Source organism: Prunus mume, linkage group LG6 (genome assembly GCF_029339155.1).
Source record: "Prunus mume cultivar Tortuosa linkage group LG6, ASM2933915v1, whole genome shotgun sequence".
NCBI lineage: Eukaryota > Viridiplantae > Streptophyta > Magnoliopsida > Rosales > Rosaceae > Prunus > Prunus mume.
In genome coordinates, this window is record NC_142703.1 from 13048607 (window position 1) to 13073131 (window position 24525).

Sequence of the window (24525 nt, forward strand, 5' to 3'; positions counted from 1 at the left end):
AGAGATATTCAACTCTTAAAAGACATAATCCATGTCTTTGGATTATTCTTTTCTCCAAATAGAATGAAGAGAGATGGATTGATTCCCTAATTGCCTTTCGGGTTATTTCCAAATATTTTGGCTATGCTTGAGAAGTAGATGAATCAACATATGTTTTTGGGAGAAATCAAAGATTTTCTTGGGAATTCTACAAGATTTAACTTATTTTCTTGCTATTCGTTAGTTAGTCACGTGATGAGAGAGATAGACATATAAATGTACATGACAAGAGACACCCCATAATCTATCCCCAAAAGGACTACCCTACCATCAATACAGCATGTAGATGAATGCCATGGCTCCTTGTAATGGTGCACGCGTGGAAGTTCAAAACCCATGAGCCATGAAAGCTTTGGAAATCAAACACAGAAAGAGACTTTTAGAAGACTTGCAGCCAAAGCGTCGTGCCATAAATGGAACTCTGATCACTACCACTAAGTCTTCCCATGGACCCCCAATCCCCTCCCCTCCCAATCTGACCAAGGTTCTAGATTGCCTTACACAGGTGTAAAGTAACATTTGCTTTAACCAGCTGTGTTAAATTATCAAACCAAACCCTTCTTTTGTATTTTTCAAATAGGCCGAGCTCCAAAGGAGGACACCATTAATTTCGTGTTGTAACACAATTACCTTTATTATAATTATCCCTGGTTGATTGCTAAATTGTAATTAGCTGCTACTAATTCCAATCAAGCACTGCAGAGACTAAGAATTAGGTAAAGATCGAAAAGCTGAACCGAGGAATCTAATCCTTTTATTAAGCTGTTAAATTAATCATGAAAACCAAACATTTAATAGAGATTAGTATGGAATTAAGGAGAGAGACACACAGAGAGACAGACAAGAATGAACTCACGGTTGGAATGTTGCTGCTGCTGACCTTCATCAATTCATGGTCACGTGATAAAGCTCTCACACATTCACACTCACACAGCGCGTGACCAGGCCACGGGCTTCTCAGTAGACCTGCTGCCAGCTGCCACTGTGCCCTTGTGATCTCTCACCTCATAGGCTCTTTCTTATTTAACCGCTTCATTATTTTGGGGTACGGTTTATTATCATTTTTAGCATAAGGGATAGTCTAAATTAAAAATAAAGGGATTTCTCACAAGCACAACTAAGATGTCATAGAATTTGAACGTGAGACCTCTTGTCTGCAAGTCAATGTCTTTTTCATTGGCTATACCTCGTTGTCGGGGTGCGGTTTACTTGAAAAAAGAATTTTAAGGGGCCATACTTTTCTTATATTTGAGTTACAACCCATAACCTCAACATTCAAATGCAGAATTATATTGTATTATAAAACCATTTTCACCATTTTCAGCACTGCAAACTGTAAGCAAGAATGGAAGACCCTTTCAGCTTTTGCATCCTCATGTTCTTTTTCCTCCTCAGGGGCTCCTCTGTTGCTTCCTTTGGTTCTTCTCTCTCTTCCCTCTTTTCTCTCTCTCTTTTGTTCAGTTTATTTTACTGATTTGATGAGTTTATAATTTTATTTTATTTTGCACACTGCAGATGGTCCACTGTATGATTCTACTGCTTACACAGAGGTGAACATAAAATGTGGACAAAATTATTATGTCCCAGATGAATTTGTTCGTTTGATTCAGACTGTCAACTCATTGAATTAATTGGTTTTGTTTTTGGCAGTGTAAAATGCAGCCAGAGGCAGCTCTGTACGGTGGAGGAATCATCAATGATCAAGCTTCAGGGGTTGAAGGCAGCTTGGGCAACTCTGCAACTACAAGCAGTGGTGTTTATTCACCGTCTTTCATACTCCACAATCTCACTCAAGGCACCATTTACTGTTTCTCCAGTTGGGTTCTCTATTTCCTTATCCTTTTTTTTTCAGCGGATAGTGGTAATTTAGTGTAAAATTACTTCTTCTTCTTTTGTTGTGGTAAAACAAAAATTACATTTAAAAATCAGCATGAAGCAAAAAAATTTCCGTTGCCGGGACTTGAACCCGGGTCTCTCGGGTGAGAGCCGAGTATCCTGACCAACTAGACTACAACGGATTGTTGATATGATTTAGTACTCTTAAGTATTTATCCTTGTAATTTATGCATGGGCATCTTGGGTTCAAACATTGCATGTAAATAAAACTACAAAAAAATGCCGGAGCCCAGCCCGGAGTTGGATGATTTCAATGTTTGATTGATGTGAATTTCAAATTAATCAACGACTAATAGTGACTCACGCATGTGTACAACTATCGCTAGTCGAATTCTTATTAGGGATTTATGGTAACTGTAAAATTTACTTGCATCTTACATTGGGCTGCATTGTGCTTAATCAACAGGTTGGGTGAAGATAGAGGGTGCAGGCTCAGCTCTCATAAGGGCAAGCTTAAAGACAGAAAAAGAAACCTATGACTGCATAGGAACTGTTTTGGCTAAGCATGGATGCTGGTCATTTCTCAAGGGTGGGTTTGTGCTAAACTCACCATCTCAATTATCTATGCTATTCTTTCAGGTGAATTTTTTTTTCCAACACAATGGTACATTTTATTTATTTCATTATTCCTCCGAAAAAAGTTTCAACTTTCATGTGGACTAATCTTTTGTTCTGGTTACATAGAACACAGATGACAGAGATGTCAACATAGAAATTGCAAGCTCTTCTCTGCAGCCATTCAGTGTTCAGCAATGGAGGACATATCAGCAATATATAATCAACACTGTAAGCATCTCAGCAAATGCTTAACCAAATTTTGCTCTACCTAGCTAAATACTTGTTTAACAGTAATATGAACTTGATTAAAATGAAAGTTGTTAATTTGTGTCCTTGTTTTATTTTCTTTATCAATAGAAAAGGAAACGTGCTGTGACAGTCCATGTCTCAAATGAGCAAGGAAAGAGGCTGCAAGGAGTGATAATTAACATAGAGCAAGTGTCCAAAGATTTCCCATTTGGATCTGCAATAGCAAAGACCGTTCTGGGAAATCTTCCATATCAGGTTAGGGAATTTGATGAGCTTGGTTTAGAACAATATTTTAAGTAAAAACTAATCTTATATGCATCATGTTTAAATCCAGAATTGGTTTGTTAAGCGATTCAATGCTGCGGTTTTTGAAAACGAACTTAAATGGTATGCAACAGAGCCTGAGCAAGGCAAGACCAACTACACCATAGCAGATCAGATGCTGCAATTTGTTCGTGCTAACCAGATTACTGCTAGAGGGCACAATATATTTTGGGAAGATCCCAAGTACACACCGGCATGGGTTCGTAACCTTACAGGCAATGAGCTACATTCAGCTGTCAACTCAAGAATCCAAAGCCTAATGAGCAAATACAGAGAAGAGTTCATCCATTGGGATGTCAGCAATGAAATGCTTCACTTTGATTTCTATGAGCAGAAGCTTGGGCCCAATGCCACATTGCATTTCTTTGAAACAGCACACAAATTTGACCCTTTGGCAACCCTTTTCATGAATGACTTTAATGTGGTGGAGACTTGCAGTGATGTAAATTCAACTGTTGATGCCTACATTTCAAGGTTGAGAGAGCTTAGATATGGTGGAGCATTAATGGATGGAATTGGACTAGAGGGTCATTTTATAGTACCAAACCCTCCTCTAATCAGAGCTATCCTAGACAAGTTGGCCACATTAGGCCTTCCTATTTGGCTCACAGAAGTTGATATTAGCAGCACTCTAGGCAAAGAAGCACAGGTAAATAAGTGTTACATATAGTTCAAAAAATTAAATTGGATCTCCACGAAATGCAGAATAATTCTGTAGTCCAGTTGGAAGATGACATGTGTTCAAATCTAATGACCATTTGTTAACATATGTCATTTTTTAACTTAATTACATTGCCATTTTGCATTGTCACGACTGACCACATATTTTTTTGTTCCATATATAGGCCATTTATCTAGAACAAGTTTTAAGGGAAGGCTTCTCACATCCATCTGTGAATGGGATAATGCTTTGGACTGCTCTGCATCCTAACGGGTGCTACCAAATGTGCCTGACAGATAACAATCTTCAGAACCTACCAGCTGGAGATGTGGTGGACAAGCTCTTGACAGAATGGCAAACTGGGGAGATAGAAGGGGAGACAGATGACCATGGATCATATAGCTTTTTTGGTTTCTTGGGTGAATACAAGGTAAGTATCAAGTATGGCAATAAGACTTCAAGCTCAACATTCTCACTGTGTCAAGGTGACGAAACTAGACATGTTAGCATTCAGTTGTAATACTATTTCTACATAATTATTAGAATATTGTTGCATTTAATAGAGCAGTAGGTCATAATTTAATGAGGAAAGTTAGGTTTTTTTTAAATACAAGATGTTTGGTCTGCAACTCAAGACTCTTTTTCATTGAGTTATAACCCGAAAAATTAATTTCTTCATTTAAAAAGTTGATCTATTTTTTGGGCCAAAGATATCAATAATTATATCCCATTGATGCTCACCTCTTAAATTCCATTGGCAAAAGTTGCTTGATTTTGCAGAAACTGTCCCCTAGCTATGTATCTTGCATCTCACATTTAAGCCACCACACCAACTTGAGTTCTTTTTTTATGATGCCATGCTATCCAGCAGACTCAACTTTCAACACGTGTTTCACTTACATTTGCAACTCTGTTTTGACGAAATAATCTAATAATTATTGCATCTTACTTAAACAAATGTTAAGAAATAATTGACTGGTCATTAGAGACTTGGAAGAAGTTGCTAGGATTTCTAATCAGTTTGAATATAATTTCAAGATATGATTCTTGTGAGAAGGACCCACATGATAATTCTTTGGAGCAACTGCATAATGCTAAGCTCTTTTAAATTTGATGGCTACAATCTGCATCACTCTAGCAGATCAGCATAAGCCATCATAATTCTTTATTGTACCGGCAAAGTAAATGAAGAAACTCAGCTGAAATGGGTGTCTACGGTTTTTCTCCCTCACGTAAGAAACTTGTACACACACCCGTTACAGTCGAGAGAATTTCTCGAATCACAATCTGTTGTATACACCCTCTTGTGTCTCCCTTTTCTCGTGAGGGTATATACAACAGAATACTCATTTATTAGTCTAGGTATTTTGGCTAAATTACATGGTCTAAGTAGAAACACAATCCGGAAGAATAAATAAGCTCTCGGCTTACATCATTTGACATAATTAGGGCGTAAATTTTGCTGCATTTGTCCAAAAAGTGGTTTTGTTGTCTGCATATTTTCAAGGTGGGCCATTAGAGCATACATTCGCAGCTCAACAATGTCAACATCATGTTACTTTTATGCAAAATTTGTGAAGAAAAGTTGGAAGGCCTGATCATTAGATCAACAAGTAGAAGCCGCTAATTATGTCTTGTGCACAAATTAACCACTTTTCCACTGTATTCCTTTTTTTTTTTTAATTGCGAAGATTTGATTTGCATTTTGTTCTCTGGTCCCCAACTCCCACTGACGATTAACTTATTTCCCTCTGAAAATCCAACTAACGACTTCAACACCATCCCATATCTCACCAAACGAATTCATAATACATTAGACGGACTGCAAACTCGAACGTTCTAAATTTAAACTCTTCTATACGCAAACTTTCGAATTTAACTGATGAACGTGGTTTATGAATTGATAACATCACGGATTATCCAAGGAACAAGTTGTAAGGTCATACATTCTAAATTCAAAAACCCTAAAGGACACGCCATATGGAACTGAAAAAACATGCAGCAGATAAAGGAAAAGCTAACAAAAACTTGAATTGGCCGCAAAGTGAAGCCACCATTTTGCTCACGCATTCACATTATACACTCCCTTTTATGAGAAAACATTCACAAGCCACACACAATTCTCTTTCTTTAGATCAAGAATCAAAGGAAAAACAAAACCCCAAAAAGCCAGCCCGAGATCAAAAGAAGGGCTCTGAATCCTCATTTGCTGCTTTAATAAGTACATATAGCGGCAGAACCTTCAAAAAGCTTGAGTGCAAAAGAAAAAGGAACCCTACTTCCTACTACTACTCTCATACAGAAATTAAACAAAAAACAAAAAGGAAAAATGAACATTTTTTACGTGTATCTTACAATGATTTTGAGGTGAGGGAATCTTGGAATGGTTGGGTGGGTTTACAATCTTTGATGAATCTGTCAGCTTTTTTTCTACCAAAGGCAAAACCAGAGTGACCACTAGAACACTCAAACCTCTGAATAATTCACATTAAAGAGCAAACTGCCAAGGGAAACACAGAGTTGGGGACTACAAGAAAAGATAGGACAAGATGATACACGAAGCTGCTGAGGTTATGGAGAGGGGCCCTGCCCTATTTGAGTCTCCCATGGCCAAACCAGCTAACCATGACCCATCATCTGCCAGCATGGCCTCACCAGATCCAGACCCTGACCCGGGAACTGTCCCCGTGCCCGTGCCTGTGCCTGTGCCTGTTCCTGTGCCTGTGCCCGTGCCCGTGGCTGACCCGGCACCTGAATCCGAATAAGCGAACCCGGGAGTTGACCCGGCAGTAGCAGCCCCTTGTGATGGTGTTGCTGTCATTGGTGTGGACTTTAGACTGCATGCACCCACATGATCAAATGTTAGAAAAAATCATACAAAAACAAGTGATCAGATACTTTGGTGTGACAGTCCAGAGTTTCAACATCAAATACATATAAACAGATAAACAGATATTCTGAATAAAATACTAGAGAATTTGATCAACTATTAGAAAAGCTTGTCAAACAATAAAGCAAAGCTTTTTTTTTTTTCCCTAGAAGAGAATAATCTTTAGCTTTTGAAACAAGAAAGCAAAGCGCTCATATGGCTTTAATTTTGTTTACCTTGGAGACGAGGGGCAAAACGTAACCGTATAATCGGCCCCGGTACACGTAAACGTACTCGTAGCATCATCGTATGCGTAGCTATACGACTTGGGGCACGCCGCCTTAAACATCTGCGAGTAAACCGACGGGCTACAGGTGGCGGGTGTGGCATACGCCCCGCTGCAGCAGTACTCGGGGGTCCCAAACGCCTCGCAGGCGCTCTTACACGCGTCGCCGTCGCCGACCCTCAACTCGGCAGGACACATCCGGTTCAGATCCGTGGAGCACCCGGTGGAGGCGCACTGACCCGACCCGCCAGTACCCTCGACGAAAACCGGCAAGTTGTACCCGTCGACGAGGCTGACGTCATAGAAATCCTGACCGCCGGTGCCGAGAGTGAACTCAGCTAAGGTCGCCGGCGGGGCGGCTCCGGCGCCGTTGCACTCGACTTGGCCGGAGCCGCAATCGCCGGTGGTGCAGGACCCGGACCCGGATCCGTCGAAACTGCAGCCGGTTCGGGCCCAGAAACGGCCCGACCAGCCGGTTGGGGCTTGGAATGTGCGGGCGGTTTGCTTCGGGAGCTCGAATCCAGTGGAGTCGAGCCTAGGACTGTTGGCATTTGCGAGAATGCCTGGCCAAACTGTGTAGTCGCATCTGTTGACGAATGTGAACGTCGTGCCCGAAACGCCTGCAAGAAAATACAGAGAGAGTGAGAGATAGAGAGAGAACCAAGGTGTAAACTTGTTAGTGAAATTTTAAGTTTTGCGAGCGACCCAAAAGAAATGAAGGCAAACCAATGAAGCTAGAGAGAGAAAGTTGTAGCTTGTTAGTAAAAATGTAAGTCTTGAGAGCGCCCCAGAAGAAATTAAGGCAAACCCATGAGGAAGATAGAGCGAGAGAGAGAGTCAAAGATTGAAGCTTTACCTCTGAAAGTGAAGAATAGTAAAAGAACGAGGCTCAGAATGAGGTTATGTGAGCTTGAAGAGAAAGGATCCATGCGGATGAGGTTAAATGGGTCTTTTTGTGAAGCAGCTGGCCTATGAGGATGAGGTTGGTGGTGGTGGCGTGGGAGGGTTGGGAGTGAGGACAATGCAGGGGTTTAGGGGCAGAGAATCACTGGAGAGGAGTGAAGACTGACGAATGGAGAATGGGAGAGAAGGTATGGGGTTTCAATTACAGCTAAAAACGACAAATTTGGTTTGTGTGGGAACTCTTGGAGACTGAGCTTGAGATATACAAATCATAAAATAATAGCTCTGTCAGTCTCTCTCATCTCTCTCGTCTTTATTATGGTTCCCTCTTTTTTTTTTTTTAATGGGAGACCGAATCTAAAACATTCTTTAAAGAATTCAATTTGGAATGCATATCGTTAATGCGAAGGGTTTATAAGCAAGTGGTTATGAGCATATCTTTACGTATTTAATAATTTATAAAAAAATAATATATATAAATTTGAATACCCCAATCTAACCAAATTTTCTCAATATAACTCATACGGAGTGTCTTTAAAACAAAATATTACGCACTCAATTAACAAGTAATTCAAAATTATCTTCTCATTGGGATATATAATTTATAACTTATGTTAGCTTTTATACCATCAAGAATTTATTTCAACTTTAGTTTTTTTTTTAACTGTATATGATTAACGGTCAATTAACAAATGTTTTTTCTTCTTCTTTTGATTAAAAAAAACATTTAAAAAAACACATTTTTTTTTCAGTAAAAGATTTAACGCATGTTTATTTACCACCGAAAAAACAAAACACAAATTAACGCGGGAGCTACGCTGTTCCTGTAGCTTCATATGGTAGGACTGTGCATGATTTATTCACACGAGTAAAGTCAACAAAGAGTCGAAGCTTTGGGAACAATGGGGCCCGCTAAAGGCCTTTTTTCTTGGCTGAGCTGTCACATCATCACCACAGTCTACAGAGAAGAAAATAATGATATTCAATCACCACGTCACTGTTTGGAAGGTGGGGTCTATGAGAGAACATTTAATCTGTTGACACGTCAGATTTAGTGACCGTTGATAAGCTCCACATGGGCCAGTAGGGTTCGGTGTGTTCTCGTTCTGCTGCTAGTGCAAATTATGGGAGAAGCATTGGATTCCCTACATCTCTCTTCTTTTCATGTTTTTCCCTATTTTGAGGCTTGAAAATTTTGACCCTTCTAAACTTTCAAAATTAGATCAAATTTATATATTAATGCAATAACTAAATCCCTCTTAAATGTTACATTGATCTTGAAAAGTTATCTTTTAGTCACTTTCTGGTTTTTTTTTGGGGAAAAGCAATAGTATTTTATTGAAGAAAAATGAGTAATTAGTAAAAACATCAGGTGAGTATTTTAGTCACTTTCGGGTATTTAGGTGTACAAAAAATTGTACGATGCATCTTGTGTGGTTATATGTATTTTGTTTGTGCAAATATTTCACGGAAGAATATTTACTTGAAGATTATTTGCATTTTTAACTTCCTTCTCTCTCTTCTTCAGTACCTATAAAATCAAACATGAGTAAAAGACCACATTCGGGGGTGTTGGCGAAATGCCCTCTGATGTATAAGTTAGTTCGATTGAATCCTTGAGAAATAATAGCTAAAAAGGGTATGGAGTTTTCTCTATGGGAAGAATCGAGTGCCCAGAGCCGTGTGTATGATGGCACTTAGCCGTGTGGGAGAGATGAATTTGGGAGAAGTCGGAGTCTAGATAGGGATTTCGAGTGTTTAGGGTTTTTAAGAGGAATTTTGAATTACTTTGGATGTTGAATTTAGCCATGTAATTTTATTTTATGAAGAACTAGTACTAATCAGACGAGCCTTAACAGCTCCCAAAGAATCATTAAGCAATAAACAACCAAGGCAGGCAAGACTCTCCTCAAAATAATAACAGCCCAGTTCCAGATTGTGACTCCAAGTAGCCAACCCATCAGCTACATCATTCCTCTCTCTCTATAGATATGTTGAAGCTTGATCCTTCGAAACAAATTCATAAGCCTTTTATAGCTGCTGACCAACCCAGCATTAGGATGACAAGCATTCAAAACCTTACTCTGAATAAGAAGCACATCAGTATCAGAATCCATCTCAATAACCATATCATCTACTTTTTTCTCAACAGCCAAATTCAACCCAAAAAACAAACCTAAAAAAGAAATAAAAATTGTATGATACCACATCCTCGTGACTCACTTGTCCGCTATTATAGATGCTATCAAATTTTACTTTGATTATGTTTCAATGTTAGTAAATGGGAGAAACTTATCGATTTTAAATCTTTTTTTCTCCTTCATATAACTAACTCATAATTGTCAATTTGCACCCTCCATTATTTTTTCGGTAAATTAAGGATACAAATTTGTTAAAAATAGCCAATTAGGTGCATGCCCTCAAATTTTGAATGATTTCATCCATTTCTGATGGAGAAATTGACAATTATGGGTTAGTTTATGGGGCAAAACTGCATTCAAGCCTATTTTTAATCATCGTGTAGCTTGCGGATTGAGAAAGAATAGGAAGAAGAAATTGGTACAGAACACAAGCAGAGCCATATAGATCTGAAGTGGCTGTGACTTCAATAAATCCCATAAACTTCTTTGAATTTTGTATGAAACATAAAAACTACATGTAAATTCATAAATGTTTCAACTATTGACCCCTCATATCCGATTTTCCTGAAAACACGAAACACCCCACATCCTTCAAAAGACATTGCAAGAGCAATGCTCTGTAAATATTGAAAATTTGAAAATGATTTAGGTGATTTTCTAACACAAGTTGGACAAAATCATAGCCAATGATGATGCCCGATTTTGCTATGAATGCACTACATGTCTCATCCCCATGAAGAGTGTTATTTTAGGTGCTTGATGTAATCCAACCACATTTCTCATGTAAAATTTATGGGCAAAATTCTCTAGTCACGTATGGATGCCTCAACTTACACCAAATAAACCCCAATACATAAAAAATCCCCAAAGGAAGGAAAGCGTAACATCAATTATTTGACTCATTTTCAACCCATGGATCCAAGTAATTAAATGTTTTGCATGTGATTGTTTTGTTTTGTCATAATATTTTTCTAAGGCAAGCATCATTGGGGGTCCAAACCGCACGATTGCAGAGACCATTGAACCCACTTTCTGTAAGAGGGAATTTGTCTTCGAGTGCCTATAGTGCAGGTGGGGAGAATATGTAAAGTGAAGTGATCTTGTTTCTCATTTCTATCTTATGTAAAAGTGAACTTCTTATCTTCCCTTTATTCTTTTAACTTTTCCTTCTCTTTTGTGTACAAAGTAGGCCAAGAGACGGTCCTTTCTTTTCTTTGTCTTCCTCTAGTTTGATTTTAATTTGTTATATGATTAGGGTAAACTCTGTAGTGATTTTTCAACAGATTATGTGACAAATGAGAGCTCAGTGATCATAGTAAAGTTTGCTTTCCAAATGTTAAACCCTACATTGACAAATCAATGTCATGTCTATTCATTTTCATTCTGATGTTTAAATTTGTGAAGTTTTTCTCTCTTTTTTTTCCTTGATACAAGTGAAATTGAGAAAGGAGGAATTTGAACACAGATCCTCGAGTGTATGGGTAAATGCACTTAATTAACCACTTGAAATACAAGCCGCTCGTAAGGTTTTTCCACATTTAAATACAATAATTGACATGGTGTTGGACTGAGACATGTCTCTTTTAAGGATATATAGATGTAAACAGAAACAATCTTTACTTCGAATTAGTCATTTGGTTGAAATTTGGAGCCATCACAGGTTCTTAGCCAATTTGAGCTGTGAATAGTGAGCCCAAACACATGTAACTTGGGTCCTTCCCTTACCCACCAAAGGGGCAACAAAGAACACATTAGTGGGGTGAACTTTATATCCACAAACAAACACATAAGATGCCATATCTGCAACTTTACATATACACTTCCATTCCATCCTAACCTAGCATCTGCATAACTACTTTATAAGAACATGCAGTTTCTCAAAAATGATGGGAATTCGGAGTTTCTCCTAATATTACAGATATTTTGAAGAAAAAAGTCATCAGAGGCAAAATTCCAACAGTCCTACGTATTTATGACTGCATAGGAGTGAACAAATACTAATCTACAAGATTTCATAAGGATTTTATTTTTCCCCACAACCATTTCCGATGAACTAATAGCAAATGCAGTGAGGAGTGATGGGTGGATAGCTAGTATCAGCCATGGCACCTGCTATTCAATCGGGATTGTAATACCTTCTTCCCGGAAACGTGAGGACCAATATTAGTCATATAAAGCATGTACTAGAAGTGACCGAAACTGGAAAACAGAACGTATTGCTGCACTAGAGGCATTCAAACCATAGCTGAGGAAACACTGCTAGCACTATGGCTCCTTAAAAGTACATCATGGTCTTGTTAACCAGCGGTAGCACCGCCCCATCTTTTCGTATTCCCAGCACCTTTAGACTGCAAATTCCATACAAGGCACCAATTATGCTCATGAAGTTTTACTCAATGCTGTAATGTGCTGAACTCAACATATTCATTATGCAATATGCATTATAATAGTTGAACAAATTAACAGAGCACTTTTAACTGCCTGAAGTAAAATGCAGCAACTTGTAGGTTTAAGAGGAAATAAATATACACATACGAACAAAACCTTCCAGATTACCCCCACACACAAAAAAAAACAAAAAAACAAAAAACAAAACAGAGCAAACATGGCTTCACGAGAAGAGAAAAACATTTGGTCTGTTCATGATCCTGAGGTAAAAATGCGATGAAGTGATTTTGAATATGAGACAACATTGAATCACAGACAACAAGTGGTGCAGTTGAATTGTTGTACAGGTTGAACAATTCTGGTGTTCAAGGGGGATAGGTCTTGACATCTTCCTCATGAACAACTAATGCAACTTTCCCAAATCACGGGTAAACAAGAGACGGGACAAACGCGTATATATTGTTAATATATAAATGCATACAATATGATTATCTTTAACCACAGATGTCCCAAAGACAATTTAAATTATATCAACCAGTGACAAACCAGATAGATACTAACAAACAAAATGACGCACTGTATGATGTGCAGAGATGTCAACCTTCAACTCCCAAAGTCTAACCATATCATAGTTTCTCTCTGCTATATATATTGACCACATTGTGATCATAAGACTTATAGCTGAACCTTGATTGAACTAATTAGTTTAGTCATTCAGAAACAACCCCACTTGAAAATTCAACTTGTTCTTTGTCTTTTATCTCATTTTATGTTTTCTTTGTGCCACTAAAATAGCAAATTAGTAAGGATTTCGAGGCAGCTGAAAAACGTCGCCATAAGCTGTAAGCAATCGTGAAAAACCACAAATTAGGGGCGCGTAAGTTGTACCCCACACCTACAACATGGCCATCACATTCATAGCTCAAATAATTCCTAACAAAAAATTCAACGTGTCCATTTCTCGCACGATTCGAATCATATAAATTATAATCCATACACGTTATGTTATAATGTGATAGCATGATTAATTAACAACCAATCATATGATCCCATGTAAAATTTTGTACCAGAAAAATTAAATAACACATCACAATATATGTGTAACATGTAATAGTAATTGTACCTTGTATAAGGCAAAGGGCAGAAGATTATAATGTAGTCCGCAGAGGCGCATGTGTAAGTACTAGTCTTGTCATCATACGCGTAGCTATACGCGCGTGGGCAAGCATGCTTAAAAAACAGCGAGAACACAGAGGGCTGACACGCGTCGGGCGTAGCGTACGCCTCACTACAACAAAACTGCGGATCCCCAAACGCTTCGCACGCGCTCCTACACGCCACTCTGCCGCCTCCACCCTCGCGCGCAACCCTCAACGCCCTGGGACACTTGCCGTTTAAGTCCACAAGACACCCCGTGGCGCTGCATCCCCCTCTTGTACCTCCACGTGGCACCACAAGCATCGGCAGGTTGTACCCATCCACCAGGCTGACGTCATAAAAATCCAAGCCGTCGGCGCCGTTGAGAGTGAACTCGGCTAAAGTAGCTGGCGGCTTCGCGCCGCTGCCGGCACACTCAATTTTTCCGGAGCCACAGTCGCCTGTGACGCAGGAGAAATTGGTGGGCGAGTATTCGGTGCAGAGGGTCCGGGCCCAGATCCGACCCGACCAGGCTTTGGGCACGGATAGGGTCCTGGACTTGCCGGACTTGAGCGCGAAGCCGGTTGGGGAGAGCGGAGCCGTGTTCGCGCCGGAAAGCACACCGGGCCATACTTCGTACCGACACTTGTTCACTAGCTTGAAAGAGGCAGAGTTCACTTCTGCATGGACCAAAATTTAAAAACAAAAATCAAGAAATGGGTTTTGTTCCTGATGAAAAATTTAGAATTGGGTTTTGTTTCTGATGAAAATTAAGAATTGGGTTTTGATTTTGATGAAAAACTAAGAACTGGGTTTGAAGGAAAATTAGTTTAGAGTTACCTGAGAAGAAAGGGAGGATGAGAAGTGTGAGTACAGAGGCAGAGAGTAGCAGACGATCCATTGAAGAAGAAGAAGTATGTGCAGCTGTATAGTTGAGGTTGGAGGATGCCAAAGAACTTTACTTTTCTTGCGAAGAGAGAAGGGTGTGTTTCAATTTTTGTTTTTTCTTTTGCTTTTTGGGTTTGTAATTTTTATAAATTTTATAATCTGAATGGGATTATGATTTCAAAATTTGGTGTCTACGTTGAAGTTCTATGATTTATCTTTTTTTTTAATGACCTTTTTCAAGCACTAGAAGGATCTGTCTACCATCTTTTCATGGAAAAATTGAGAGGGATTGGGACTGTTCTTAAACCGGCAAAAGGCGTTTTCAAATAACTACAAACAACTAAAAGCAATTGTAACACAGTTTGGTAGAGAAATCGTGCTTCTAGGTTATAAATCAGAAAGCACTTTTTATAGAAGTGCCTCTACAAAAGCAATCCTAATGTGACCTGAAATCTTAGTTGTATATGTTTCAACAAGGCCGTGAACATTTGGCAGCTAGGGGTGAATTTGTTTTGGGACCCAGAAAAAAGGAAAGGCAAAGTGCACATGGTATGATGGTAGGAGAAGATTTTGGACTCGTTTGAAGTACAATCTATAATAAATAATACCACAAATATCTGGAGATAAATCATTATCCACCACACTCATCACTGCCCAAGTAATAAATTAAGAGTCGCTTTCTGGAAGTGGTTTCAGGCCAATTTGATTCAATGATATTATTGAATGGTTGAGCTTTTGGGGAGCCCATGAAGATGAAGGCTGTTTGGAAACGTGTTTGACTAAACCCATCTCTTGGATTTGTATGGACTAGTTCTAAAATTTGAAAGCTTGAATGAGATTTTGTTCATGACCATTCTGAAAGTCACAACTCTGGATTTGATTATATGATTTTGTTCAAAAGGCATGATGTGGAGAAACACAAATTTTCAATAAAGATTGGAGATTTAAGATCAAACTGAAATCATTCAAAACACAAGTTCTTCAATTTGGTCCAAATTGGTAAAATACATCATTGCTAACCTTCAAAATTGGAAACTTTGACAGTTGAAATGCTCATTTTCTTTCAATCACTTTGCCACATTTTCTCAGCAACCAAACGTAGCCCCAACAATGAATTTACAGAGAAGGGACGAACACTACTCACCTCACAAACTAAGATTTCAGCTAAAGATGATTGCTTTTAAGTCTGACGGCTGATTTGATCGGAGATCGGAGCTCCGGCGACCCGAAAATTGCGAAGCTCCATTCGCGAACGTGCGGGGGGTTGGTGTAACTGCGCAGAACAATGAGCGAAATATTTCGCGCGAGCACCGTTATAAATTGGGCTGTAATAATTTGTTGCCACGTCATATTTTGGACTATTAATAAGTAGATGATCTCAGCCGTCCATGGAATTTCATTTTTCTGGGCTGGCCCATTATGGGTGAATTTTATTGGGCTTCAAAGGAATGGCCTATGTAAACTTGGGCCTTGGGCCAGACTATATTTTTTTTGTTTTTGGGTTTTAAGTTATTTAATTTCATGGCAAGATATTATAGGAAATTAAGAAAAAAATTAACTTACAAAGTGCTAAAACTTGTGTAATTTCAATTATGATGCTAATTAGGCCTCCTTAATCGTGTCTTTCCCTTTTAATTTTTTCTTATTGATCTCATAATTATGTTTTGGGAGAGTTAAAAATTGAAGGCTGCAAGCTAATTTTATCCAATGTTCATAATGCCCCTTTAATAAACCTTTTGTATCCATGTCAAACCACAAGCAGCATCATACCAAATGTATGATTGTGTAGAAAATTCCTTTTACTTTGGGCTTTAATATATCATTTTGTAGTGTAAGTGTAATTTTGGGTAGTTTTATTTGAATCATTAATTTGTTCAGTCATAAAGCAAAGTAAAAACAATCTCATTCCACCAATGGGGTCTAACTTAATCGAAATGAGTATTGACTTGTAGATCAGTAGTCTCATTTTCGAATTCCCATGACACCTTGATAGTGTGGGTAGACATTCATTACTTGCTTATGGCCGAAATAATATAATGAGTTGATTTCATTTCAAATATTTAGATCCAATTCCGAAGATACCCCGTTATACTTTTATTCCCTTTTGTGAGTTGTGCAGTGTCAAAGTGCAGCTTTAATGTGTTACCCAAAGCCCAATGGACACTAAAGTTGTACACATTTTCTTTAAAGATAGGATTCTTTTGGTCTTAAAAGATTGTTCTCAGAAAGGAGGGCCATAAAGGCAATCTAGCATTATTGTGTTTGCTGGTATATTTCTTCAATTCAATTATTTTGCACCAGTAATATAAGGCAGGCAGGCAGTTTTTTGTTAATGGGGTTGACCGAAGTTGAATAAATTCTTAGCACAAAACGAAGGACCCACTTGCTGTTAGTTGAATTTCAGGTCAATGTAGGGCTTCCAAAAAGCCAAATTGGTGCTTCTCCGATCAGCAACAAAAGACACCCTTAGAAACTGTTAACAAGAATAAAAGAAGAGCAAAAGTTTGACCAATTATGGAGCTTTAATCATTGCCAAGGATAAGCCCTTATATATGAGAGTTTAGGATAAGCCCCAAATCTAGGAAGAAAAAGAACGTTTTGAAATTAGGTTAATTTTCATCGTACTTCACATTCATAGATAATATAAACACATGGTTGGTAGAATTCTGACAAGAGAGCGTTATACAATATTTGAATACATATATTTACATCATATCTAAACTCGTCATTTGAGTTAACTAAAATTAATCTAATAAATATGATGAAAATGTTGAAAGAGGATTGATGAGCTATATGATGAGTCATTTGATACGTCAACTTCTTGCATACTTGTATGGATCAAAGAGGGTCAAGAAATTATTGTTCATCATAGGCTGACTTATATCCAATGGACCAGCTCGCGTGCTAAGAACCTTTACCACGCTGAGGATTATTAGTTGGTTGCTAATTTTGGTGTTCCTCAACATTGTGAAAGATTTTGGTTTAATCTCAATCATATGGCCGTTGTGTTTTGGTCCCCCACCTTATAGGCCTTCAAATTTGGTTCGGAAACAAAATTCATGGCAGTTAACATGCTTTGTCTAGATTTGTCACACATGTGCCATCCCTTTCCAAATTTCAGAATTTGATGAGACAAAATTTCAAGCCATCAAACATGCTTTGTGCCCTTGTCTAGGTTTTAACTTTGGCCATTGTACTAGGTTATGAATATAGAACTCCCTTGTCTTCATTTGCAATGTTGGTGTGATTAAGAGCCAATTAATTAACAACTTATGGATATAAGAAATTGGTATTACACATGGAGTGAAAATTCCTAATTAATGACATCCACTTGAGCAATTGTCAGCCGTTTATGTTTGCGGGTTCTACGAAGCCTCATATAGATAAACCATTGGATCTTCTAATTGTTAGCTTGAAACTGTCTAAAAAAATCGATTATATACATCTCTCTTATCACATGACTAGCTAGTAACGCAATGAGAAATAGACACATAATTACATACAACTATTACACCTAAATTTTTCTAATCGTTTTTCTCCTTGTTAGAACATCATTTTGCTCTTATGTTGCTTTCAAACGTTCTATCAACTAGTACTGGTCCTCCTAGATGATCTGACAGGAAATTCAAACTCAGTCAATCTGATCTCTCTCATTCATACGATGAATATATACCATCAAAGGCTCCAAACGATAAGATTACAAGAGCAACCATATATGCAGAATGATAGGGTGGTCAGGGCTGCACCAGATTTTCAGTCAAGGAGACACAAGCCACAGGGAATGTTTCTGGTCCTAGACTAGAAAGCATAACCCAACAAGGAATTGGGTGAGGGTGGCCCAACAAAACCCATGAATATGTTACCCTGCACCCAAACAAAACTCTTTTTAGACCTGAATAACGTGGTAATATGTTAATAATATCATCACCTGAACTGCTTCCGCATAAATGGTTTGCCCTAATTATTTAAATAAAGACAAACTCATTATGGTTCATCATCATTAGGTGGAAGATAATCAATCTCTCCAGATGATCACTATGTTCGAATTCTAAAAGAGCCGGGCATAAAAATCTTCGCAGCATCGAAAGAAGAGAAAAGGAGGAGGAAATTATGTGTTCACTCAGTTAAAACGTCGGACTCAACCTAATTCTTGTTCCTTTTTGCATTGTTTTTTTTTTTTGGGGTTGAAGAGTTAGTCTGGTTTGGTTTAGGAAGGCTGTCTGTTTCAAATTCAATTCACATGTTTCTGTTAATGGGGAAATCAAAGGACGGTCAAAGAAGCACAGTGAGGTATCAGAATCTTATATGTTTCATGTGCTAAAATCTTTTGCTGCAACCCTATTTTGATACCTCACGGGTTGCAATGCCAAGTTTTTGTTGTTTTAAATGAATAGATTAAAGAGAATAACTAATTTAAAAAAGATTTAGCTAGCAGAGAAGACCTAGTTGGTAGTTCTTCTTGCAAGTACATCCAGAGTTCCGAACTAAGGTCACGAGGATTAGGCGACGTATTATAAATCGCGGGTTGTTTTCTTTTTAGGTAAATTTAGGTTAAAAAAAGTAAGGAAGTTTGAGTGAGTTTTATTTCAATTGAGAAATTTGGGAATTGGGGTTTGGGCCTTTGGAGCGGTGGAGAGGTTCTCGAGTCCACAAAGCATTGAGATAGCAAGCAAGCCACAGATAGAGGCCATGTGAAAAAAGCAGCTTTCTTCTTCTTGTAAAGCGACCACGCCCGTTTGGCTGCAATCATGTGGTCTACTATGTTATAATTTTTTTCCCCTCACTCTTTCCCTTGCTTATTTCTTTTTATCCCCCCTTGCCCCCATTGCCCCCCTCCCTAAGTACCTTGTTCTTCTACAACATTATGAAATGTCAATAACATTCCTTGGCTTTTGGGTTCTTACCATCTTACCCTTTACCAAACTCTATCCCCTAATTTTAATGTCATTAATGAATTCTAAGATATCATGCATATTAGACGCATAAGAGAATGGTATATGCATAGTTGCATGTTGATATAAGGTATCTAATTCTTGACTTGGATGCAACTATTACTTTGTAAAGGGAATAGGTTCTGTATGAGGAAAATTCTCGTATTTATTAAGAGAAACACTATTCACACTCTCGAAAGACTTGTTTGTAAGTACAAATAAAATCATCACAGAAAGTGTTATTTGCAATATTCATCTAGAGAATGGCAATAAGTTTACTTAGGATTGCAAATAACACGTCATCAATTGAAAGAGTATCCAATAAACACCTCATGTCTAATTAGGAAGTTCATTTGCAAGACAATTGCAATCAACATTTCTTTATAAAAAGGCATTTGAGACTTATCTTTCTGTCCAATTAGTGTTGTCACTTACAATCAACGAGAGACGTGTGATTCGGACTCGAGACATTTTCTTTAATAACATTAGAAAGAAAAATACAACTAAACCAATAGCCGGGTAACATACACATCTTTCAAATACCTAAGGGTAAGTAAACAAGTGTAATCAGTAAGGTGATTAAGTAAGTAAACAAGTGTAATAATCATCTGGCCAGCTCGGGAAGCGTGTAGACCCACTCGTGCGGACAAGCCACTCACGCTCCACAAAATAATTAGTTTAATAAATAAAATCTTATTTACAGTAATTTTATATTATTTTGCACTATTTAAATATTATGAGCTAAACAACAAAAAAATTTAATGACCAAAAAGGGCCCGAGAACCAGCAGATTTCGTCAAAGCCACAAAGCCCAAAAAAGAATTAACTCGCTTCCCAAAACCCCTCTCAAAATTACCTTTCAAGAACAGAGAGAGAGAGAGAGAGAGAGAGAGAGAGAGAGAGAGGCTTTCTCAGGCTTCGAGAACCAGAACCCACCTCATGTCTTGTGTATATATACCCCTCTCTTCACTTCATATACCCCCATCCTCAAATCAAACCCACCTCACTCACCCCTGCATTCAGTCAAATACTAGCTAGTTATAGTGTTCTGTTCAGGTTTCTTCATAGAACTTCAAAAGCATTGTTTTGAGTCAAAGGAAGAAATTGAAGTCATGGCTGCTTCTGCGGATAAGGTGGTGGACACAGTGATTGTAGGAAGTTATGTGGAGATGGAGACTGAAGGGAAGCCCAAGAGCGTCAAGAGCAAGCTCTCCAAGTTCTTTTGGGATGGTGGCTCTGCTTATGATGCTTGGTTTAGCTGTGCTTCTAATCAGGTTAATTACTTTGCCGCTTCTATCAGTGATGTGATCTTTTGTTCATAAATATGTTTTCTGTTAATTAATTTGTGTTGGGTTTTTGCAAACTTTCAGGTGGCTCAAGTTCTGCTTACTTTGCCATACTCATTCTCACAGCTGGGGATGTTATCAGGCATTCTCTTCCAGCTCTTCTATGGCTTGCTGGGCAGCTGGACAGCTTACCTTATCAGCTCCCTCTATGTTGAATACAGAACCAGAAAAGAAAGAGAAAAAGTTGATTTCAGAAACCATGTCATCCAGGTGGTTAATTTTAACCAAATTCTCTCTCACTCTCATTTATCTTTGTTTAGCCAGAAATCTGACATGGGTTTTTCATAAAAATTGGAAATCAGTGGTTTGAAGTTCTTGATGGGCTGCTTGGAAAGCACTGGAGGAACGTGGGCTTGGCATTTAACTGCACATTTCTTCTGTTTGGATCTGTCATTCAACTCATAGCTTGTGCTAGGTACCTATGCATCTTCTGACCCCTAGCATCAACGCTTTCATTTTTTAACTAGAATTTTTCCAATAAACAAAGAGAATGTATTGTCTGTTGGGTATCTTTCTAATTTCTAATGTTTTGTTGCAGCAACATATATTACATAAATGACAATCTGGACAAGAGGACTTGGACTTACATCTTTGGAGCATGTTGTGCAACCACAGTCTTCATCCCTTCATTTCACAACTACAGAGTCTGGTCCTTTTTGGGCCTTGTTATGACCACTTACACCGCTTGGTACCTCACCATTGCCTCCTTTCTCCATGGCCAGGTATACATATTTGGTTTTTTCTTTTTCATAATTTAGCTTAATTAATTAATACCTAAGTTAATTATACTTAAATCGCTCCACTCCTAGTGGTGCCATTCCGTCAATTCCTTTAAGTTTCGGCCTTGTATATTCCCCTTAGAACCCGAAAACTTTGATTTCTCATATCATGCTGATAATTTGTGTGTTGATTTTGATCATAGGTTGAGGGAGTGAAGCACTCTGGTCCAACCAAGTTGGTGCTATACTTCACCGGGGCCACAAACATTCTCTACACTTTTGGGGGACATGCTGTTACTGTGTAAGATATGAAACCCTCAGCTCAGATTTATAATATTGGATTCTCTTTTTCTGCTATTTTTTTTTAAATACAGCATTTGATATAATTATTTTAGGCATTGAATATCAAATCTAGTGTTCAACATTAACGTTATATATGGGGACAAACTTAAATTGATGCAGTACACATTTTTAAAATGCAGAGAAAAAACCCATGCCCTTGTCTACATGGGACAAAAATAAGCACAGAACAAGGACTATAACGTCATTTTGAAAGTGACTAAACCTTCTCCCCTTGGGGACATGATCTAACCGGGCGATCTAAAAAGACCAAATCTTTATCAACGAAAATTAAAGAAAATCATAACTCTTTTATTTATTTATTTAATTTTAAGTTTTCGGAAAATTCCCATGATGCCCTTATTAGGCGTGGGAGGCAAAAGGCCTTATTTCTTGGGAACATACCCGTTTCCTTTTTCATGTAGAAAGCCAGTACTCTTTCCTCCAAGTTGCTTTTGTTTTTTTTTTTTTTTAAATCATGAAAAAAGATCAGTAATAATAACCCATGTTATTTATTAATTATCGTTGAAGATAATGGGTTTATTTAATTTGGCGTGGGCAATGGAATTTGCAGGGAGATCATGCATGCGATGTGGAAACCTCAAAAGTTCAAGGCCATATATTTATATGCGACCCTGTATGTGCTGACACTGACGCTTCCCTCTGCATCGGCAGTGTATTGGGCATTTGGAGACATGCTTCTTAACCACTCCAACGCCTTCTCTCTCCTCCCAAAATCCCCCTTCAGAGACATGGCTGTCATTTTAATGCTCATCCACCAGGCATGCACATATACACACAACTCTTTACCACTACACGAATTAACCTAATCAGCAATCGAGACTCGCAGTCTCATACTGTGTTACAAGAGATCATTTTCCGTGATCTAAACTGTGTATGTGTTTTTCTATTTGCAGTTCATAACATTTGGGTTTGCATGCACACCACTGTACTTTGTGTGGGAGAAGGCCATTGGCATGCATGAGTGCAAGAGCTTGTGCAAGAGAGCAGCAGCAAGATTGCCTGTGGTCATCCCCATCTGGTTCTTGGCCATCATCTTCCCATTCTTTGGCCCCATCAACTCCACCGTAGGATCACTCCTTGTCAGCTTCACAGTCTACATCATCCCAGCTCTGGCCCATATCTTCACGTACAAATCCGCTGCTGCAAGAGAGGTACCCACTCTAACCCTAAGCATGCTTGAATTCACAAAACTGCCACTTTAGCTGCTTAGCATATATCTTTAAATCTGCAATGCCAGATGGGAAATTCTGAATCACGTACTTTTTGGTCAGCCTTAGTGTTTTGAGTAATAAATTTGACCAAACAAAACAGAAATTGAATTCTTTAATCAATTTGATCATCATTAAACATATAAAATTAAATAAATATTATGAACATATAAAAAAAACAGAGTGGTAGCGTGTGGTCACAGTCAAGCAGACCAGACCCGGCTATCTCTCTCCTCATTTTTTTAACCTGTATGATCCATTTTGATGACTGGGACTTGAACATTTTTCTGTTTGCTCCCACTTCAATCCATCAGAAATGAAAAAAGAAAAAGCATTAAATATCAAACAGTGCAGAAAAAGCACGAGATTCTTGCTGCACCAATGGGTCAGAATATCAAACATGTTGGTACTGATACAGTGATACATACTGATACTCCTTTATCTGGGGAGCCCTCTTAAAATCTCCAACTGTGGGTTTTACCTTTTATTGATAGTTGATGCATTATATGTGCCGTACACAGCCAGATGCCCGAAACACTGTATGTGTGTGTGGTCCCCTTTGTGTTAAAGCATAGAAATATCCGTTTTTAATTGCCTCTGTATACAATGTTTCTCTCACGATTACTAATTACGTACACGAAAGAGTTAAATGTTACTACCTTTTGCTATGAGTTTGTTGTCAATTTGACTACAATTTGACTGATGGGTTGTGATGAACGGTTTGTGATTGCAGAATGCAGTGGAGAGGCCACCAAGATTTCTGGGAGGGTGGATTGGTTCATATACAATCAATGTGTTTGTGGTGGTGTGGGTGTTTGTGGTAGGGTTTGGATTCGGTGGGTGGGCGAGCATAACAAACTTTGTGCACCAGATTGACACATTTGGGCTCTTCACCAAGTGCTACCAGTGCCCTCCACCATCACCACCCATGGTCTTCAACACAACTTCAGCTCCTGCTCCAATCCACCACCCTCACCCTCACCGGCCTTGATTTGTCCACTCACTTTCTATTATTCCACGCCTAGTGCCATGGGCACATTATAAAAAAAAAAATATGTGGTGCCCAAATGAGCATTTTCACCCCCTTCAAATTACACAACCTTATTGTTCTCTGTTAAATTTTCTGCGTCGGTTTTAGCTTTTAGGGTCACTGCCATGAGTCAAAAAAAAAAAAAAAAAAAAGGGGCAGAAAATGCATGAAATATTTGAAAATCAAATTTGTAATCTTTGTTATACCATGCCCTAGGGTTTTGTCTCTCCTTTTCTCTTGAAAATTTTGAATCCCATAAGGTTTGGATGAGTATATTTTTGTGTGTTAAAGTTTCAAGAATTCAATTTTTAATGTCACAAAATGGTGAATGGCAACTATAAAAGCGAAATACACTGTCCTGCCCTACTGCATATTGAGGCAAGCAATGGATTTGACACTTCAACAGAAGTTCAGTCTATAATAAATAAATAGATAATTCATTAAAAACTTCATAATAAATTAAGGCAAATAATTCGAACTATCTAAGGATGTATATGTACTTCAATTGCTTTGAGCATGTAGAAACAGAGTTTTCTATATATTATCAAAAACTGATATTACAATCTCTTTATACACATGAACATAAACG

The 24525-nt window shown here is 38.3% G+C and overlaps 4 protein-coding genes and 1 non-coding gene across 6 annotated transcripts; 2 read left to right on the forward strand and 3 right to left on the reverse strand.

The window, feature by feature from the left end:
- Positions 1-1267: 1267 nt before the first annotated feature.
- LOC103334807 (Glycosyl hydrolase family 10 protein) lies at positions 1268-4404 on the forward strand. Its single transcript, XM_008237772.2, has 8 exons — positions 1268-1457; positions 1555-1589; positions 1690-1855; positions 2342-2514; positions 2620-2721; positions 2851-2997; positions 3077-3715; positions 3912-4404. Exons 1-8 carry the CDS (start codon positions 1385-1387, stop codon positions 4245-4247), a joined length of 1671 nt encoding a protein of 556 aa, XP_008235994.2. The 5' UTR covers positions 1268-1384; the 3' UTR covers positions 4248-4404.
- TRNAE-CUC (transfer RNA glutamic acid (anticodon CUC)) lies at positions 1985-2057 on the reverse strand. The gene has a single exon. It is a non-coding gene; the product is annotated as a tRNA-Glu (tRNA).
- Positions 4405-5760: 1356 nt separating the features above from the next.
- On the reverse strand, positions 5761-7929 carry LOC103334910 (Pathogenesis-related thaumatin superfamily protein). The gene is made up of 3 exons (XM_089054175.1): positions 7739-7929; positions 6833-7502; positions 5761-6564 (listed from the first exon to the last, which is right to left on the reverse strand). The coding sequence occupies exons 1-3, from the start codon at positions 7809-7811 to the stop codon at positions 6255-6257; spliced, it is 1053 nt and encodes a 350-aa protein (XP_088910301.1). The 5' UTR covers positions 7812-7929; the 3' UTR covers positions 5761-6254.
- A 3748-nt stretch (positions 7930-11677) lies between these two features.
- On the reverse strand, positions 11678-15621 carry LOC103334806 (Pathogenesis-related thaumatin superfamily protein). Of its 2 annotated transcripts, none has more exons than XM_089054912.1 (3): positions 15360-15621; positions 13438-14131; positions 11678-12274 (listed from the first exon to the last, which is right to left on the reverse strand). In XM_089054912.1, exons 1-3 carry the CDS (start codon positions 15394-15396, stop codon positions 12202-12204), a joined length of 804 nt encoding a protein of 267 aa, XP_088911038.1. In that variant the 5' UTR covers positions 15397-15621; the 3' UTR covers positions 11678-12201. The 2 variants fall into 2 exon arrangements, with proteins under 2 accessions (XP_088911038.1, XP_088911037.1); XM_089054911.1 differs by having other exon boundaries at positions 14292-15621.
- A 4527-nt stretch (positions 15622-20148) lies between these two features.
- On the forward strand, positions 20149-24209 carry LOC103334805 (auxin transporter-like protein 2). The gene is made up of 8 exons (XM_008237770.2): positions 20149-20544; positions 20641-20826; positions 20919-21031; positions 21155-21338; positions 21539-21636; positions 22249-22456; positions 22592-22849; positions 23640-24209. Exons 1-8 carry the CDS (start codon positions 20383-20385, stop codon positions 23895-23897), a joined length of 1467 nt encoding a protein of 488 aa, XP_008235992.1. The 5' UTR covers positions 20149-20382; the 3' UTR covers positions 23898-24209.
- Positions 24210-24525: the final 316 nt, after the last annotated feature.